This window comes from Octopus sinensis, linkage group LG12 (genome assembly GCF_006345805.1).
Source record: "Octopus sinensis linkage group LG12, ASM634580v1, whole genome shotgun sequence".
Lineage (NCBI taxonomy): Eukaryota > Metazoa > Mollusca > Cephalopoda > Octopoda > Octopodidae > Octopus > Octopus sinensis.
In genome coordinates, this window is record NC_043008.1 from 22,857,291 (window position 1) to 22,875,752 (window position 18,462).

Genomic DNA, 18,462 nt, shown 5'->3' on the forward strand with positions numbered 1-18,462 from the left:
ATCGGTTGGTGCTTTTTACTGCCACCAGCACAGGGGCCAGAGAGGCTGGCAACAGCCACGATCGGTTGGTGCTTTTTACTTGCCACCAGCACAGGGGCCAGAGGAGGCTGGCAACAGCCACGATCGGTTGGTGCTTTTTACTGTCACCAACACAGGGGCCAGAGGAGGCTGGCAACAGCCACGATCGGTTGGTGCTTTTTACGTGTGCACCAACACAGGGGCCAGAGGAGGCTGGCAACAGCCACGATCGTTGGTGCTTTTTACTGCCACCAACACAGGGGCCAGAGGAGGCTGGCAACAGCCACGATCGGTTGGTGCTTTTTACTTGCCACCAACACAGGGGCCAGAGGAGGCTGGCAACAGCCACGATCGGTTGGTGCTTTTTACTTGCCACCAACACAGGGGCCAGAGGAGGCTGGCAACAGCCACGATCGGTTGGTGCTTTTTACTTGCCACCAGCACAGGGGCCAGAGGAGGCTGGCAACAGCCACGATCGGTTGGTGCTTTTTACTTGCCACCAACACAGGGGCCAGAGGAGGCTGGCAACAGCCACGATCGGTTGGTGCTTTTTACTTGCCACCAACACAGGGGCCAGAGGAGGCTGGCAACAGCCACGATCGGTTGGTGCTTTTTACTTGCCACCAACACAGGGGCCAGAGGAGGCTGGCAACAGCCACGATCGGTTGGTGCTTTTTACGTGTCACCAACACAGGGGCCAGAGGAGGCTGGCAACAGCCACGATCGGTTGGTGCTTTTTACGTGTCACCAACACAGGGGCCAGAGGAGGCTGGCAACAGCCACGATCGGTTGGTGCTTTTTACTTGCCACCAGCACAGGGGCCAGAGGAGGCTGGCAACAGCCACGATCGGTTGGTGCTTTTTACGTGTCACCAACATGGTTTTTAAGTAAAAAAAAAAAGTTTGCATTCCACCTGAGCTTGAAATCGTGGAGCTACCTACCGGGTGGTTTGTTGATAGGGAAATGAGATATTGACATATCTGTAGCTGAGCAGCTTTTCATGCAAGTACAGAATATATAAACATTGACACAAACACACACACATATAATGGACTTAGTACAGTTTCCACCTACCAAAGTCAGGAGACATTGGTCAGCCTGGAGCAATTGCAAAATGTACCAAACACTGGTATCATTAAGCCTGAAACTGTGTGGTTATGGAACAAGCTTCTACAGCACACTGTTGTGCCTGCCCCTCTTATATATTATTTATGTGACTTATGTGGTGCTCTAGCATAACCATAGCCACATGACTGGATCAAGTAAAAGAATGAATCAGGACAGAGGTAAATGCTATGTCCAGTAAGCTTATATGTCCAGATAAGCTACAGTTTAGGTTCAAGGTTCTCAATGTGGCAAGAGAATGGTGGTACATCTTCCCATTTTTCTTTTTTGCTACACATCATCTCAATCCCCATAACTAAGGCTTTCAAACAGCTGAAGAGTCATCGTCTAACATCCACTGTCTATGTTGGCACGGGTTGGATGGTCTGACTAGAGCTGGTGAGCTGAGGGTCTAAACCAGAATCTAGTCTGACTTGGTATGGTTTCTACGGCTGGATGCCCTTCCTAAAGCCAACCACTCTGAGTGTGTAATGGGTGCTTTTAATGTGCCACTGGCACAGATGTCAATTTGCAATAACACCAATCTCTACCATGGCTATGATTTCACTTGGCTTGATGAGTCTTCTTCTCAAGCATGTCATTTGTCATTGTCTCCATAAGGCCCAGTGATCGGAAAGTGATAATTCAGCTATTCTGAATTGCACTGTTGTATATTTATTTGCATACACACACACAGGTCCTCATTGACTTACAACCGATTGACTACATGACAATTGACATGCCAGCTGCCGGCAGCACAATAAATAGTCCAGTCGAAATCTAATGGGTTTAATTTCTTAGAAATTAAGCCATCTACGGATGGGTTAATTTAGTGCCAGAGCTATGCCGTCGGGAACTTCGGTTCCTGGTAGGGCCACCCAAGGCGGATTGGTCTGACACTGAGTGGTATTAGGGCCACAACCCAGCAGACGGGGCTCTGGTGAATATCCTCGGAGTGTCTGCTTTGGCAACGGGCAGCTCCTCGGTCGTTCTGTCCCTGCGTCTGCGGACAATCTGCAGCAAACAGGATGTCTCCACATGTGGGATTGTTGGGGACTGCTTGTGAAATCCACATATTCCCACGAAACTTCTTCCATGAGTAGAAGAAGCCGACTCAACCTGCCCAGGGTGAATGTTGCCACAAGTAAGTAAGTATCTATGGATGACATCAGCTAACAAAAGTGGCATCGAAGATCCTCAGCCAAGCATCAGTCTACAATAAATTTTTACGTAAGTCTTGCAATTGTTCCTTACACTACATTGTGTATTTTTTGTATTTGCATTCTTTGGTACTTTTCCATGAACAAATAACACTTGTAGTTATAATACAGAATGCTGTGTTTGATTTTTACGTGAGAATTTACCTTAAGAATATAAAAATATAAAACAAAGCTATGCAGGCCTATACACAGACTTACAACCAGTCAGTCAGAACAAACTGTGGTCGTAAATCAATGGCAACCTGTGTACACACACACATAAATCATCATCACTTACTGAACAACCCATCTCCCCTAACACCATTAAAAAACTTCCCTCTCCATTCCACACTCACCCAGTCAAATCCTCTGTTCCACTTATATTCACCCCATCCCAGAGGGTATTCTTTCTTTCTGCCTTTAACCCTCCAACTGCGGAGTATAGGCCACTTATAATTGAATTCCATGTAGCATAATTTTTTGCTTCTGTACTTATACTCTGCCATGAATGTCCCCCTTTTTCTAGTTCCTTTTGTATTGATCTATGCACCGATTTCTTAAGCCTACCTCTCTTTCTATATCCATCCAGATTCCACTGTAAAGCACTTTTCGCTACATTTGGTCTGTCTTTTCTAATTGTGCTACCAATCCACTTCCACTTTTTCATAAAGATTTGCTCCCTAATCGAAACTTCATTTGTTCTTTCAATCGTAGTTTCCTTCATAAACCAATCTATAACTAGATAAGTGTCTTGCTGTAGAGTAAACATGGATATCCCAGTTGGAAAAGGAAGGAGTTGCCGGATGCTCTCCAAATGTCCAGTACATACATATATGTATGTGTGTGTGTGTGTGTGTGTGTGTGTGTGTGTGTGTGTGTATATACCACCATCTCCCTTTCTCTCCTTTCTTTTCCAACTGGGATATCCATGTGTTTCCTCTACAGCAAGACATGTATCTCTATCACTCTACTCTACATTATTCTTTCTAATCTCTCATCAACAGGTACGAATCCCCTTCCCTCAATACTATATCTCCTCCCAGTCAAGGGATTTTTGCCTTGCAAGTTGCTGTGTGACGCCTGCCAGCACTTGTGCCACATAAAAACACCCAGCACACTCTGTAAAGTGGTTGGTGTTAGGAAGGGCATCCAGTCATAAAAACCATGTCAAAACAGGCAACACAACTTGGTCACACTCCTCTGGCTTGCCGGATGCTCTCCAAATGTCCAATACATACATATATGTATGTGTGTGTGTGTATATATATATATATTATATATATATATATATATATATATATATATAGCCTAACCATTGCTAACATGGACAACAGATATTAAATGATGATGACATACATATATACATATATACAAACACGTACAAGCACACACACACCCTAATTTCCAGGAATTACTAAGGCAATGGTTCCCCAACCTGTGGTCTGTAGACCCCCCTGGCGATTCACAAAGGAAGTACTGGTAGTTCGTGAACTAAATTCAAAATTTCATATACCGTATTTTAACGTGCAAAAGGAAACCTTTTTTGTCAAAAGTTAGGTTAAAAAAATATGTGAGTTTCTTATACATAGATAGCATTATAATCCCTTACAAAGCCTTTTTTCCTAATTTTAAGCCCCAAAATTTAGAGGGTTCCTTATACATGTTAAAATACAGTATATAACATATATATATATATATATATATATATATATATATATATATATATACACACACACACATAAGGCTAAGCATATTAAAAGGGTTCTGAGGGAAAACTTATTTAAATAGAAAGGGTCCTTGGTAGTAAAAAGTTGGGAACTACTGGACTAGGGCAATGATCTGAACGGGCATTAGCCATTACATGACAACTATTAACATGTATTTGTAAGAGCAAGGTCACCATAACATTTATAAGGCCACAAGATGCTTAAGCACGCATGTAAGTTTCTTAGTCGATTTCGGTATTATAGTTGACAGAATGTATGACAGCTTCGTTTAAATTAATCTTAATTAAAAACAATTTGAAGTGGGTGGACAATTAGTGAAGAGATAATGGATTTTCCTAAATTTAACCCTTTAGCATTTAAATTGGTCATATCAGACACAAATATTGGACCTGTTATAGGGCAATGGTTCCCACCCCCTGGTAGTCCACAAAGGAAGTACTGGTGGTCCATGAACTAAATTCAAAATTTCGTATACTGTATTTTAACGTGCAAAAAGAACCCTGGCTGGATCAGATATCTCATACCTACCCTATAATGTCTTTTTAAAAATAAACACTTACATCATTGAAATCTCAAATTTTTTTATCTGTTTAAATATTACATATCTGATATTTCAAATGCAGTATCACCATTAAAACAACAGAAAAAGGTGGAAAAAGTTGTCAACAAATAGCCATAGGAGTTGAACCCACATCCCCCAAGACACCAGCTGATTGCTTTACCATTAAGCTAAACTGTCCACTGACAATAACTACGCTGATTTTAATAGATAGCTTTCTGAAATGTAACAACCCCCAGGAAAAGATGGGATGAGATGGTGAAGCATGACCTTCAAATGTTGGGTCTCACAGAGGCAATGACAAGCGACCTGGACCTTAGGAGATATGCTGTGCTTGAGAAGACCCAGCAAACCAAGTGAGATCGTGGCTGATGCCAGTGTCGCATAACTGGCCCATTTAAAAGGACCCTTCAATCATTGTAGGTTATGCTTGAGAAGACCTGTTGTGTCAAGTGAAATTGTAGTCATGGCCGATGCTAGTGCCACCTGACTGGGCCCCCGTGCCACTACACTCTTGGAGTGGTTGACGTTAAGAAAGACATCCAGCTGTAGAAACCTTTCCGGATCAGATTGGGGCCTGATGCAGCTTCCTGGCTTGCCAGTCCTCAAACTGTCCAACCTACGCCAGCATGGAAAGCAGATGATGATGATGATGTGTGTATATAAAAAAATTCACATTTGTTTTTTTAGAAGCATTGAATGAGTACTATTTGATACAAACAAGAAGATGGTATTTTGAATGGCGAGCTGGCAGAAACGTTAGCGCACCGGGTGAAATGCGTAGCCGTATTTCGTCTGCCGTTATGTTCTGAGTTCAAATTCCGCCGAGGTCGACTTTGCCTTTCATCATTTCGGAGTCGATAAATTAAGTACCAGTTACGCACTGGGGTCGATGTAACCGACTTAATCCGTTTGTCTGTCCTTGTTTTCCCTTCTGTGTTTAGCCCCTTGTGGGTAGTAAAGAAATAGGTATTTTGAACACAGTATTGCCTGTGTCTTGGGGGATGTGGGTTCAACTCCCATGGCTGTTTGTTGACAACTTTTTCCAGCTCGTAAGAGTAATAATACCCAATTTTTCTACTGTTTTAACAGTGATACGGCATTTGATAAGACAATTTCTTGTTTGTATCATACAATACACATTCAACGCTTCTAAAAAACAAATGCATACACATGTGGTTGTTACATTATACATCATCATCATCATCATTTAGCATCCGCTTTCCATGCTAGCATGGGTTGGACAGTTCAACTGGGGTCCGGGAACCCAGAAGGCTGCACCAGGCCCAGTCTGATCTGGCAATGTTTCTACGGCTGGATGCCCTTCCTAATGCCAACCACTCCGTGAGTGTAGTGGGTGCTTTTTATGTGCCAGACGGGGCTGGCAAACGGCCACGGTCGGATGGTGCTTTTTACGTGCCACCAGCAAGGGGGCCAGGTGAGGCTGGCAATGGCCACGATCAGATGGTGCTTTTTACGTACCACCGGCACGGGGGCCAGGTGAGGCTGGCAACGGCCACGATCAGATGGTGCTTTTTACGTACCACCGGCACGGGGGCCAGGTGAGGCTGGCAACGGCCACGATCGGATGGTGCTTTTTACGTGCCACCAGCAAGGGGGCCAGGTGAGGCTGGCAACGGCCACGATCGGATGGTGCTTTTTACGTGCCACCAGCAAGGGGGCCAGGTGAGGCTGGCAACGGCCACGATCAGATGGTGCTTTTTACGTACCACCGGCACGGGGGCCAGGTGAGGCTGGCAACGGCCACGATCAGATGGTGCTTTTTACGTGCCACCAGCAAGGGGGCCAGGTGAGGCTGGCAACGGCACGATCAGATGGTGTTTTTTACGTACCACCGGCACGGGGGGCCAGGCGAGGCTGGCAACACATAGACATTTATATTTAATCTCAGGACATCCCACTTACTGTGTATCCCTGTTTTAGGATATATATATATACACCTTGTGACAGTGTGTGCTTTAAGTGGCAACTAAAACTGTTAGCGATAGGAAGAGCACCCAATCATAAATCATTGTCTGAGAAAATATAAGTCATGCCAGCACAGAAAAGCAGAAAGATGATGATGATGATGATGTTAACAATGTCAAGGATGATAAAAATTGAAGAACTTATTCCCCCATAGAATTTTCCGCCTGTAGCCATATGGTAGACAAACAGGCTCCTTTGTAGACAACTGAGACAGACTGACAGATCAATCAATCAACCAAACAATAAGCTATACAAACAGAGACAACTGTGCACAGAGAGAGAGAGAGGGGGAACAGAAGGGGAAGAGAGAGAGAGGGAGAGACAGAAGGAGAGACAGAAGGAGAGACAGAAGGGGAAGAGAGAGAGGGAGAGACAGAAGGGGAAGAGACAGAGATGGAGACAGAGACACCCACAAAACTAGCAAAATAATAGAAGAATGAACTTGGCACAATCTGCATTAAAATTGGGGTGGGTAGGTTATTTTTGGAGTTTTTACCCCCCTTAATCTGTGTAGTCTCTGCAAATGAAGCTCGAATCAGAATGTATTGATTAAAAGAACACAGGCAATTATAAAAAAAACAGCAGCTTAATCTCCCTCAAACCACATTCCACTTTCTTGTAAAAGGACATGTCAGATAATGTAACCCATGGAGTGTTCTTTCTTGAAGCGAAAACAAACATCTTTTTTGGTTTGAATGTTTCTGATTATAGGTATGCTCAGTTAGGGCTGTCACAGACATATATAAAAGAAAAAAAAAACGCAGAGTGTGGCTTATAAAGCATTGCTTGCCCATGCTTTTTAATTGAACTGAATTAATTTTGTGCATTTTTTTCTTTAACCTTTTAGTGTTCAGATTACTCGGTTAAATGTAATACTTTTCCACTCAAATGTTTTGAATTAATCATGCATTATCTTATATCTTTGAGGTTTCAATGATGTGATTGTTTATATTTAGAATGACATTGTCGGGTAGGTGTGAGAGGCCAGATATTGCCAGTTTGAATATAAGACAAGTAGAATATCTGGGCCAGATATGGCCGGTTTAAACACTAAAGGGTTAAATAACACCATTATAGGTATTTATACTCCAGTGAAATTAAGAAATCAACTTGTAAATAAACGAAACCTTCGAATCCAATACTGTACATACACACATACACACACAGTACTGTTTCTATTTTGCAGATTTTCACCTATCGCAGAGGGTTTTGGAATGTAACACCCACGATAGTCGAGGGATTACTGTATTCCTCACTTTTGCATTCTAAGTTCAATTTTGCTTTTTTATGTTTTTTAGGGTTAATAAAAATAAATGCTATTCCAGCACAGCCATATATACCCCTGGTTGTGTTTTCACAAAGTAAAACCTGCTCCTACTTGTTTGGAATATATGAACCCACCAGGAAGCATCTGACCGAGCATATGAAATGTTCAGTAGGGAGTCGACACCCGTAGCTAACAGTTTCATACTGCCCTTCTCTTACAGATTGTGAAAGCTTACCATAACGTTTAATCCAAATAGTGAAATTTCAAGACTTCATTTTTTTAATGGGCATATATATGAGTTGAAATTCTGCAGCATATTGCCAAAAGTCAGAAAACATTATTAGTATTGTCTTCAAGAAGGTAAGCTGACAGAATCATTAGCATGCCAGACAAAAAAAAAAAAAAAAAAAAAAAAAAAACGGCAGCATTTCTTCCAGTTTTATATTCTGTGTTATTAAGTTAGACATGGCCTGGGCCTGTACTAGCTGAAACCTGTCAAAGATATCCACTGAGGTCAACTTTCCTTTCATCCTCTTGACGGCGATGATAAAAATAAGTACCAGTTGAGCACTGGGGGTCAATGTAATCGACAAGCCTTTCCCTTCACAATTTAAGGATTGTGCTTATAGCAGAAAGAATTATTATTATCATCAGGATCAGAAGTCAGTAATCTGGCACAGAAACATTGGAGCATTAGAAGAAGAAAAAAAACAACTTTTCCCAGCATTTCTTCTAGTTCTTTGCCTTCTGAACTGAAATCCCGCCGAGGTCAAACTTTCACATTCATCCCTCCTTCAGTGTTGACAAAATAAAGTAGCAGTCACATACTGGGGTTGATTTAACTAGCCACCCACCACCTGCCGCCCCCCAAACCCCAGCCCCTAAAGTTTTTGTTCTTGTGCTTAAATTAGAAAGAATTATCGTCAGAATCACACAGCTGATGACTGGGTAACTGAATTTGTTTGTACTCTGGTCTCGTAAATAGCATTTAACCCCATCCCACCCCACCCCACCCTCTTCCCTTAGAGCAGTGTTTCTCAACTTTTTTACCCTTGCATAACCCTTAAAATAAATTGCATGTCTCAAAGAACCCCTACATGAAAAAAATTATATATCATGTCTTTCTCACATTGTTTTCATCGCAGTTCATGTGGTAAATATCATATATATATATATATATATATATGTAAAAAGTAAAAAATATATACAAACTGGGACCTAGAAGACGACACCTAGAAACACCTAGAAGACGACACAAGAACCACAGGACAGGACATTCGAAGCCCTCAGTCATCAGTCAAGAACCAGATCATCCTTGCAATTTCGGCTGATACAAAATGGGACAAGAACGCAAAACATCTGGACAGTTAGGTGATACAAAAACATCCAGATAGACAATACAAAAGAAACAAGGACGGGTCATTCGAAGCCTTCAATCCTCAGTCAAGCACCAGATTATCATTGCAATTTCAGCTGATTATATATATATATATATAGTTGTTATATTTTTTTTTATAACATAAAAGATTAGCTAGGATGATGTCTATATTACAATATTACAATAACCAATAATATGTTGTGCATGTATAGTAATATAACCATCATGAAATTAGCATTAGCTTATCTCACTCTTTCTCGCAGACCCTTAGGGTTCTGGGCACACCCCCACACGGTTGAGAAACACTGCCTTAGAGACTCACAGAGTTAGGTCAGTTTGCTTGTTTTTCTTTGTCAGAATTTGATAAAGATATAGCAAGTGTGAAGGTGCCAATTGTCTCAATAGCCTAATAAAATGTAGCCAACAAAAACACAAAATACTTAGGTGTCAAGTGTTGCTGCTAAGAGAAGGAGAGAAGAAAAAAATCACTATATTTCAGTCAGGTAGCAGCCACTCCTGTTCTCCCTTTTGGATGTTATCAAGGCAAACGGCCAAATAGATAAGCAATAATTTCCATTTTTATATGAAACAGCTTTTGATTAAAAGGAAACAACATACGCGTTTAGTTACTTTCCTTTACAATGTTTCTAGCGTCTATTTTATTTTTTATCTGACAAAGGAAAAAAATAAACCAGTAAAAAATGCCATGGAACAGATCAAGACAGACACAACATACAATAACATTTCACTAATATCAATTCCTATACTTAAGTTAATTTCATGCAGCAAATGGGAATTATTAACACATATTTCACTTTGACATTCAACAGAAACTAAATTATCTACTGAAATAATTCTGAATATGTTGTGTGAAAAAAAAAAAGCACAAGGGAGGGGGAAAAAAATGAGACAGAAAGAAATCAATACAAGTCAATTCCTGTTAAACTGATCGTATTGATCAACTTTATTTTAGCTTGTTTTTATATCTACTGATGAGTTTAAAACAAACCTAGCAAGTGAAGAGTAAGATTTTTTTTTCGTCTTTCTAGTCAGAAGGGAAACCAATAACCATGGCACTTTACCAAGACCTCTGGGATGGACAATCCTACAGTTTTATTCAAGGTGTTTCCTATAAGGGTGGGAAATGTTCATATGACGAAAACATTTTTTATTAAATACATTTTAAAGATGTATAATTCCCCATTCTTCATTATTATGTCTTGATAATATACTCTATATTCTACATGAAATCCATTGAAGCAAACTCAGGATTTACTAATTGAAGGGAGTACAGTTTAATTGTTTATTCTAAACAATTGAAAATATTTCTTATCATTCAACACGGTTAGCCAAGTCAGGATTTTATCAGAGCAATCATAAGATATTTGCCTAGATTTAAAATCCCTGTTCTTTTGCGTAATAATTCTGAACATGGATGGATGAGTACATAGGTTGATGGATGGATAGATAGACAGACAGATAGGCAGATAGGCAGGAATATAGAGACAGACAGGCAGGTAGATAGACAGACAGATAGGCAGGTAGATAAATAGACAGACAGACAAATAGACAGGCAGATGTATAAATATATGATGTTATGCATTTTGGTGAGGAGAGGTTACTGAAGAGACAATAAACCCCAAACTCCAGTATGTGATGGTGACTTGTGTTACTACTGACCTTTCCCCCACCCCATGGATAGCTGAAATTTACTATAAGAGAAAAGACAAGAAATGACTACAAACCTTCATTGCTAGACAGTTGAGGGTTAAAATATACTCCTGGAATTGTTATTTATTGTTCATTAGTTGCCTGCAGAGGTCTCTCTCTATTCCACTGCATGGAAAGATTTTTTTCAGGAAATGACCAACAAACGATGTTTTACATTATGTCTGCTGCAAATTAAAAATAGAAAATTCAATTAGTTTCACAAAGTAAAGTTATTATTATCATTAATAATAATAATAATAATAATAATAATAATAATAATAATAATAACAACAGCAACAACACCAACAGAAGAATAGAGGAAATAGGCATAAACCACAGTTTAGTACAGCTTCAGAAAACAGTGTTGTTAAGGGCAGCCAGGATACTTAGGAGGATTCTCGACATCTAAGGTTACTTGTAGCCCAGTAGCCCAATGTTAGGAATTTCTTTTCCAACAGACTTAATTTGTTGTGTCTATACAAATGATACTGATGATGATGATGATGATGATGATGATAATCCTTTCTATTAAAGGTACAAAGCTTGAATTTTTGGGAAGGGGACTAGTTGATTACATCAATCCCAGTATCAACTGGTGCTGGGATCTGGGAGCCGTTTTAAGTAGGCTGAGGGACATCTCACTCCACCCTCAAAAATCTAGCGTCTGTTTCACCTTTATCTTCTGTGGTAGGATATATTTTGTGTTCTTTCGTAGGTCATCATTATCAAATATTTCGGTAGTAAATGTACTCCTTAGGTCTGTCCTTGATAACAGGTACACAGTGCAAAGTAGGATCACATTACTGTTTTTGTGGGACATTCTGCTACAATACAAGATAAAGGTGAAATAAACACTAGATTTTTGAGGGTGGAGTGAGATGTTCTTCAACCTACTCAACACGGCTCCCAGATCCCAGTTTTGCCTCATAACTTATCCTACTAGCTTGGACGTTAATGAGGAGAAGAAAATTGAACAATGCAGTCCTTCATACATGCACATACACAAGATGAGGTGGCCATGGCTAGAGCAGGCTTTATCACAGGTTTGCTCACAATTCAATCCAGAAGTTTGGTGAGCAATGGTGTTGGGGACTGAACAATGTAGAACAATGTATGCATGCATACATACTCGGTTTCACAGAGCAAAGTGCAAAAGGAACTGACAGATATTCTCCAAATCCAATCTATAAGTGGCACAGTGAATACTTGTAAGACATTCCAAAAATTCTCTCTCTGAGATTCTTATGTGAATAAATGCACACAAATGTCCAGTACATACATATATGTATGTGTGTGTGTGTGTGTGTGTGTGTGTATATATATACCACCATCTCCCTTTCTCTCCTTTCTTTTCCAACTGGGATATCCATGTGTTTCCTCTACAGCAAGACATGTATCTCTATCACTCTACTCTACATTATTCTTTCTAATCTCTCATCAACAGGTACGAATCCTCTTCCCTCAATACTATATCTCCTCCCAGTCAAGGGATTTTTGCCTTGCAAGTTGCTGTGTGACGCCTGCTAGCACTTGTGCCACACAAAAACACCCAGCACACTCTGTAAAGTGGTTGGTGTTAGGAAGGGCATCCAGTCATAAAAACCATGTCAAAACAGGCAACACAACTTGGTCACACTCCTCTGGCTTGCCGGATGCTCTCCAAATGTCCAATACATACATATATGTGTGTGTGTGTGTGTATATATATATAGCCCAACCTTTGCCAACATGGACAACGGATATTAAATGGTGATGACATACATATATACAAACACGTACAAGCACACACACACACACCCTAATATTTCCAGGAATTACTAAGGCAACGGTTCCCAACCTTTGGTCTGCAGACCCCTTGGTGGTCCACAAAGAAAGTACTGGTGATCCGTGAACTAAATTCAAAATTTCGTATACTGTATTTTAACGTGCAAAAAGAACCCTGGCTGGATCAGATATCTCATACCTACCCTATAATGTCTTTTTAAAAATAAACACTCATATCATTGAAATCTCAATTTTTTTTATCTCTTAAAATATTACACGTTTGTGATATTTCAAATGCAGTATCGCCATTAAAACAACAGAAAAAGGTGGAAAAAGTTGTCAACAAATAGCCATGGGAGTTGAACCCACATCCCCCAAGACACCAGCTGATTGCTTTACCATTAAGCTAAACTGTCCACTGACAATAACTACACTGATTTTAATAGATAGCTTTCTGAAATGTAACAACCCCCAGGAAAACATGGGATGAGATGGTGAAGCATGACCTTCAAATGTTGGGCCTTATAGAGGTAATGACAAGTGACCTAGACCTTAGGAGATATGCTGTGCTTGAGAAGACCCAGCAAACCAAGTGAGATCATGGCTGAAGACTGTTCCTGGCTGGTTGTAATGCCATAGTCTCTTGTTGACGTCTCTTCTTTTCTTTCCATTTTTCCTCTCTCTCTCTCTGTCACTCCTTTGTATTCCCTCTTTTACGGTACGTCGCCATTCTCCACGGTTGCCGGCAACTGCTATATATATATATATATATATACACATATATATAGAGGGTGCACAAGATACTTGAGGACAGATTTATGTTTATAAAAAAAACAGATATATAACAACAGATAATAACTTTATTTATAAAAAAATGCTATGAGGATAAAAATAAACTTTCTTTTCTATGTTATTCAATAAAGCCACCTTAAACTTCAACAAATGCTTCTATATGAGATCTAAATCATCTACATGGTCTGGGTTCATGTTGGACATTACTCTGACTATGGCAGCTTTCAAAGAATCTTTGGTGTTATGGGCATGTTCAATGATTTCTCTCTCTCTCTCTCATATAATAATCCAATGGACTGAGAACTGGGAAATTAAGATATCAAATGTTAGGGGTTATGTGATCATGAAAATTTTCAGCCATCCATTGACACTGTCTATCCAGGACTTAACAACTGTTTCCAGGACCTCAATGTAGGTGGCAGAGTTAACTCTGAGGCCTTGTAGAAAGAAGTAAGGAGACATCACATGTCCTTCATTGCTGACAAACCCTAAAACCATGACAGTTGCAGGAAATTTTGTATGCATAACACTTGGAACTTCAGAAGGGTCTGCACATAACAATCTGTCATTTCTTCTGTTAACTTTTTGATCTTAGTTCAAGTTTTTCTCATTTGAGAAAAAGTAAATCAAATCTTCTGCTGGATTTTTCAGTTTTTTTAAGGGCCTTTTAGATCTGATGTAGTATGATTTTCTTTTGTTTTTTCTGACAAACTGACCTCTCCTCGTCATATAAAACTGATATCTGATGTCTTTGTGGACAACATTGCTGACTGTTCCTTCTGACACATGGAGATCTTATGCAATTGACCTCTTGGACTTTCTGGGATTGTAATCAATGGTCTGTTGAACTTACTGGATAAATTCGAGTTTTCTGATGATTTCAGAGCGTTTAAAATGCTTTTTATGCTTTGATAATGGTGATACGTTTCCATTTTCAGTATCTAGCTCCTTACAAACTTTGTAGACGAAAGAACTGACAACTTTTAAAAATCGAGATATTTCCAAATCACTATGCTCAGTCTTTGTAACCACAATAACAACATGCCTCTTCATTTCTTGATGAAGAAGCATATTGTTAATGAAGGGGCATGTAGTTAATGAAGACCGTCATTGAGAAAGATCCACATAAAACCACTCGAGAACTGGAAAAAGAACTTCAACTTAGCCAGAAAACTGCCTGCAACCATTTGCATGTGATAAGAAAAGCAAAAAAGCTTCACAAATGGGTACCACACGATTTGAATGAAAATCAGAAAAAGCACAGACATGAAATTTATTGATAGTTATTAAAGTCTAAAACTTCAGTTGCCTCAATTTCAGGACACTGCGCACGTGCGTGTGTGTGTCTGCCATAGTGAGAGTAATGTCCAAAATGAACCAGGACCACTTGATTTGAGCATGTAGATGATTCAGATCTCATATAGAAGCAGTTGTTGAAGTTTAAGGTGGCTTTATTGAATAACATAGAAAAGAAAGTTTATTTTTATCCTCATACATATACACACATACATATATGTAAATGTATATATATATATATATATATATATATATATATATATATACATTTACATATATGTGTGTATATGTATGAGGATAAAAATAAACTTATATATATATATATATATATATCTCATGTTGGAACGTTGAACTCTGCACATTTTTTTCTCTCTACATTTCTTTTTCTTCTTAATCATTTCTGTCAAAGAACATAGACTCGAAACGTAAGACTTTTCTATTCTTCTCGAGTGTTAAACTAATACACCGGTTTGTTGCTCCTACACCTGTCTTCATCTTTTTTTTTCCTATATGTGTATATATATATACACACACAACGTGCTTCCACAGAGTCTCCATAGACTAAATTCATTCATAAGGTACTGGTTGGGCCCCATGGCTATCATAGAAGACCCTTGCCTAAGTTACCTCATGGTTAGACTGAACTTGAAACCATGTAGTTGCAAAGTGAATTTCTTAAGCACAGAGCCACTCCTGAAGTGGAAAAGAATCCTCACTCATTTTCAGACTTGTTCTTGGAATACTAGCAACGGTGGGAAGTCAAGTGGCAACATTAAACCAGGTGGAGGACTAAGATTAAGAAATTGCGCTACTGTTGATAAAGTACATGACTAGAAAAAAGGGCAGTTAACCTAGTTTACTGCTTTCCTTTTGTGGTAATGGAATTGTGTTGTCCCTTATAATGAAGGAACTACTTCACAAACATCTTTATAGTTTGTTGTGGTTGTTGTTGTTGTCGTGGTTCAGAACTTGATAAAACACATCTTGTGTGTATGCGTAAGTTGCAGGTGTGGCTTTGCGGAGGAAGTTTGCTTCCCGGGGCAAATGTCTTCTACTATAGCCTCCGGCCAACCAAAGTCTTGTGAGTGGATTTGGTAGAAGGAAGCTGAAAGAAGACCGTCGTATATATATATATATATATATATAATATATATATATATATTATATATATATATATATATATATAAAGTTAATCCAAAGAAGAAAACACAAAGAAACACAACAACGCGAGGACGTGGAACAAATAAAGTATTATTGGACGCTCAGGAAAGAAGGAGGGTTTAATGTTTCGAGCGGAGCTCTTCGTCGGAAACATAGGAGAAGGAAAGATCCCAAGAAGGGAAGACAGAGGAAAAAAATCACCAGCGGTACTCACGAGGTCATATATATATATATATATATATATATATATATATAATATATATATATATATATGTATGTATGTGTGTGTGTTTGTTTTTGTGTGTTTGTCATCCCAACATCACTTGACAACCAATGCTCGTGTGTTTATGTACTCATAACTTAGCAGTTCAACAAAAGAGACCAATAGAATAAGTACTAGGCTTACAAAGAATAAGTCCTGGGGTCAATCTGCTCAACTAAAGTCAGTGCTCCAGCATGGCCACAGTCAAATGACTGAAACAAGTAATATATATATATGTATATACACACACACACACATATAAATATATATATATATATATATAAAATATATTTGGGAAAACGGATGTTAAATGGTGATGGTGACATATATATTCTTTCAGGGCATCCAGCTGTAGAAACACTGCCAGATCAAACTGGAGCCTGGTGCAGCCTCCTGGCTTCCCAGACCCCAGTCGAACTGTCCAACCCATGCTAGCATGGAAAGAGGACGTTAAACAACGACGATGATGATATATATATATGCATACGACATCATCATTTTTATTATTATTATTACAAAAGGTAGTTAGCTAGCAGTCATGACAGATACCAGTGTCATGCAAATGGCACTTATGCCAGTGGCACATAAAAGCACCCATTACACTCTCGGTGTGGTCGGCATTAGAAAGGGCATCCAGCTGTAGAAACCATGCCAAATCAGATTGGAGTCTGGTGCAGCTTTCCACTTTATCCATGCCTGGTCAAACCATCCAACCCATGCCAACATGGACAACGAATGCTAAATGATGATGATGATGAATGATTTCTTTTCAAACAGATTTTTACTAGTCTGAATATGTTTACATAAATATGAAAAACTGACACCGTGATGTGATAAATATGAAAAACTATGACAGTTTGATGCCAGACATAATTCAATTTCCACAGTGATTTTTGAAAGTGACAAAACATTCTTCCAGGTATCAAAACATTTATATCATGAGGTCAGCAAGTTTTTCAATAACTTTGATTTTCATTTAAAACGTTTGTTAAAACTTAAATAGGTTTTACTACATACAAAAAAAGGTTAATAACATTAGGTAGACTAAATTCAATGCATAAAAGTATTAAATCATCTTTTGTATTTAGCAAAACATGTAGTATGCCATCTTAAATGCAGGAGTTGTCAGAAAGGTGTGTAAACACATTGTGTGTACAGGAGTGGCTGTGTGGTAAGAAGCTTGCTTCCCAACCACATGGTTCCAGGTTTAGTCCCACTGAATGGCACCTTGGGCTAGTGTCTTCTACTATAGCCTTGGGCCGACCAAAGCCTTGTGAGCCTTGTGGTAGACAGAAACTGAGAGAAGCCCTTCGTATATGTGTGTGTGTGTGTATGTGTGCATTTATATGTGTGTGTGTATTTGTGTCTGTGTTTGTCTCCCCCCCCCACCATCACTTAACAACCAATGTTGCTGTGCAGTCCCTGTAACTTAGCAGTCCAGCACAAGAGACCAATACAAAGAATGAGTCCTGTGGTTGATTTCTTTGATTAAAACCCTTTAAGGTGGTGCCCCAGCATGGCAAGTCAAATGACTGAAACATGTAGAAGAATATGTAAGTGAATGTATGTGTGTGTGTGTGTTCCTAAAACTTCCCCACTCTCCCTTCACACCCTCGCAAACCTACCTGCACATAATGTGTTTCTGTTAAATCTCTTCTCCACGACATATCCTATGCAAGAAATCATTAATATCAAAGGTGAAAGGAAGTGGAATAGCAACAGCTAAATTAACAGCAATGCAGCATTGAACCTGGCTCTCCACAATTGGCAGTAAACAATGTGTGCAACGGGAGTCTTAAAGATTTTGTGTTTTGTTCCTTCTCGGGCCATACCTGGCTCATAACAGCCAGTTTCCCGGTTTCCTTGGTGTATAGGTTCCCCACCTGGACGGGACACTGGTCCGTCACAGGTGAGCTGCTAGATGCAGGAGGAAAGATTGAGAATAAGTTGTGGTGAAAGAGTCAGCAGAAGTTCGCCATTACCTTCTGCCGGAGCCGCGTGGAGCTTAGGTGTTTCGCTCATAAACACACACACATCGCCTGGTCTGAGATTCGAACCCGCGATCCCTCGACTGCAAGTCCGCTGCTCTAACCACTAGGCCATGTGCCTCAACAGTCTTCAAGATTGGCCATAAAGAAATACTGTATGCAATTTGGGTCCCATAACTGAATGTAATTTGAGTCTTCAAAATTGACCATAAACAAACATATATAGCTTTGGTCTCCCTGACTGACCA

The 18,462-nt window shown here is 39.6% G+C and overlaps 1 protein-coding gene across 5 annotated transcripts in view; it reads right to left on the reverse strand.

The window, feature by feature from the left end:
• LOC115218040 (probable UDP-sugar transporter protein SLC35A4) overlaps nt 1–18,462 on the reverse strand; it is a 192,021-nt gene that overhangs the window by 131,287 nt on the left and 42,272 nt on the right. For all 5 annotated transcript variants that reach the window (XR_005001440.1, XM_029787792.2, XM_029787794.2 and 2 more), the window contains exon 2: nt 10,987–11,136. Coding sequence is in view for 4 of the 5 variants with exons in the window: in XM_029787792.2 (XP_029643652.1) it covers nt 10,987–10,992 (6 nt within the window). In the remaining variant the exon portion in view is untranslated. The remainder of the gene's footprint in view (nt 1–10,986; nt 11,137–18,462) is intronic.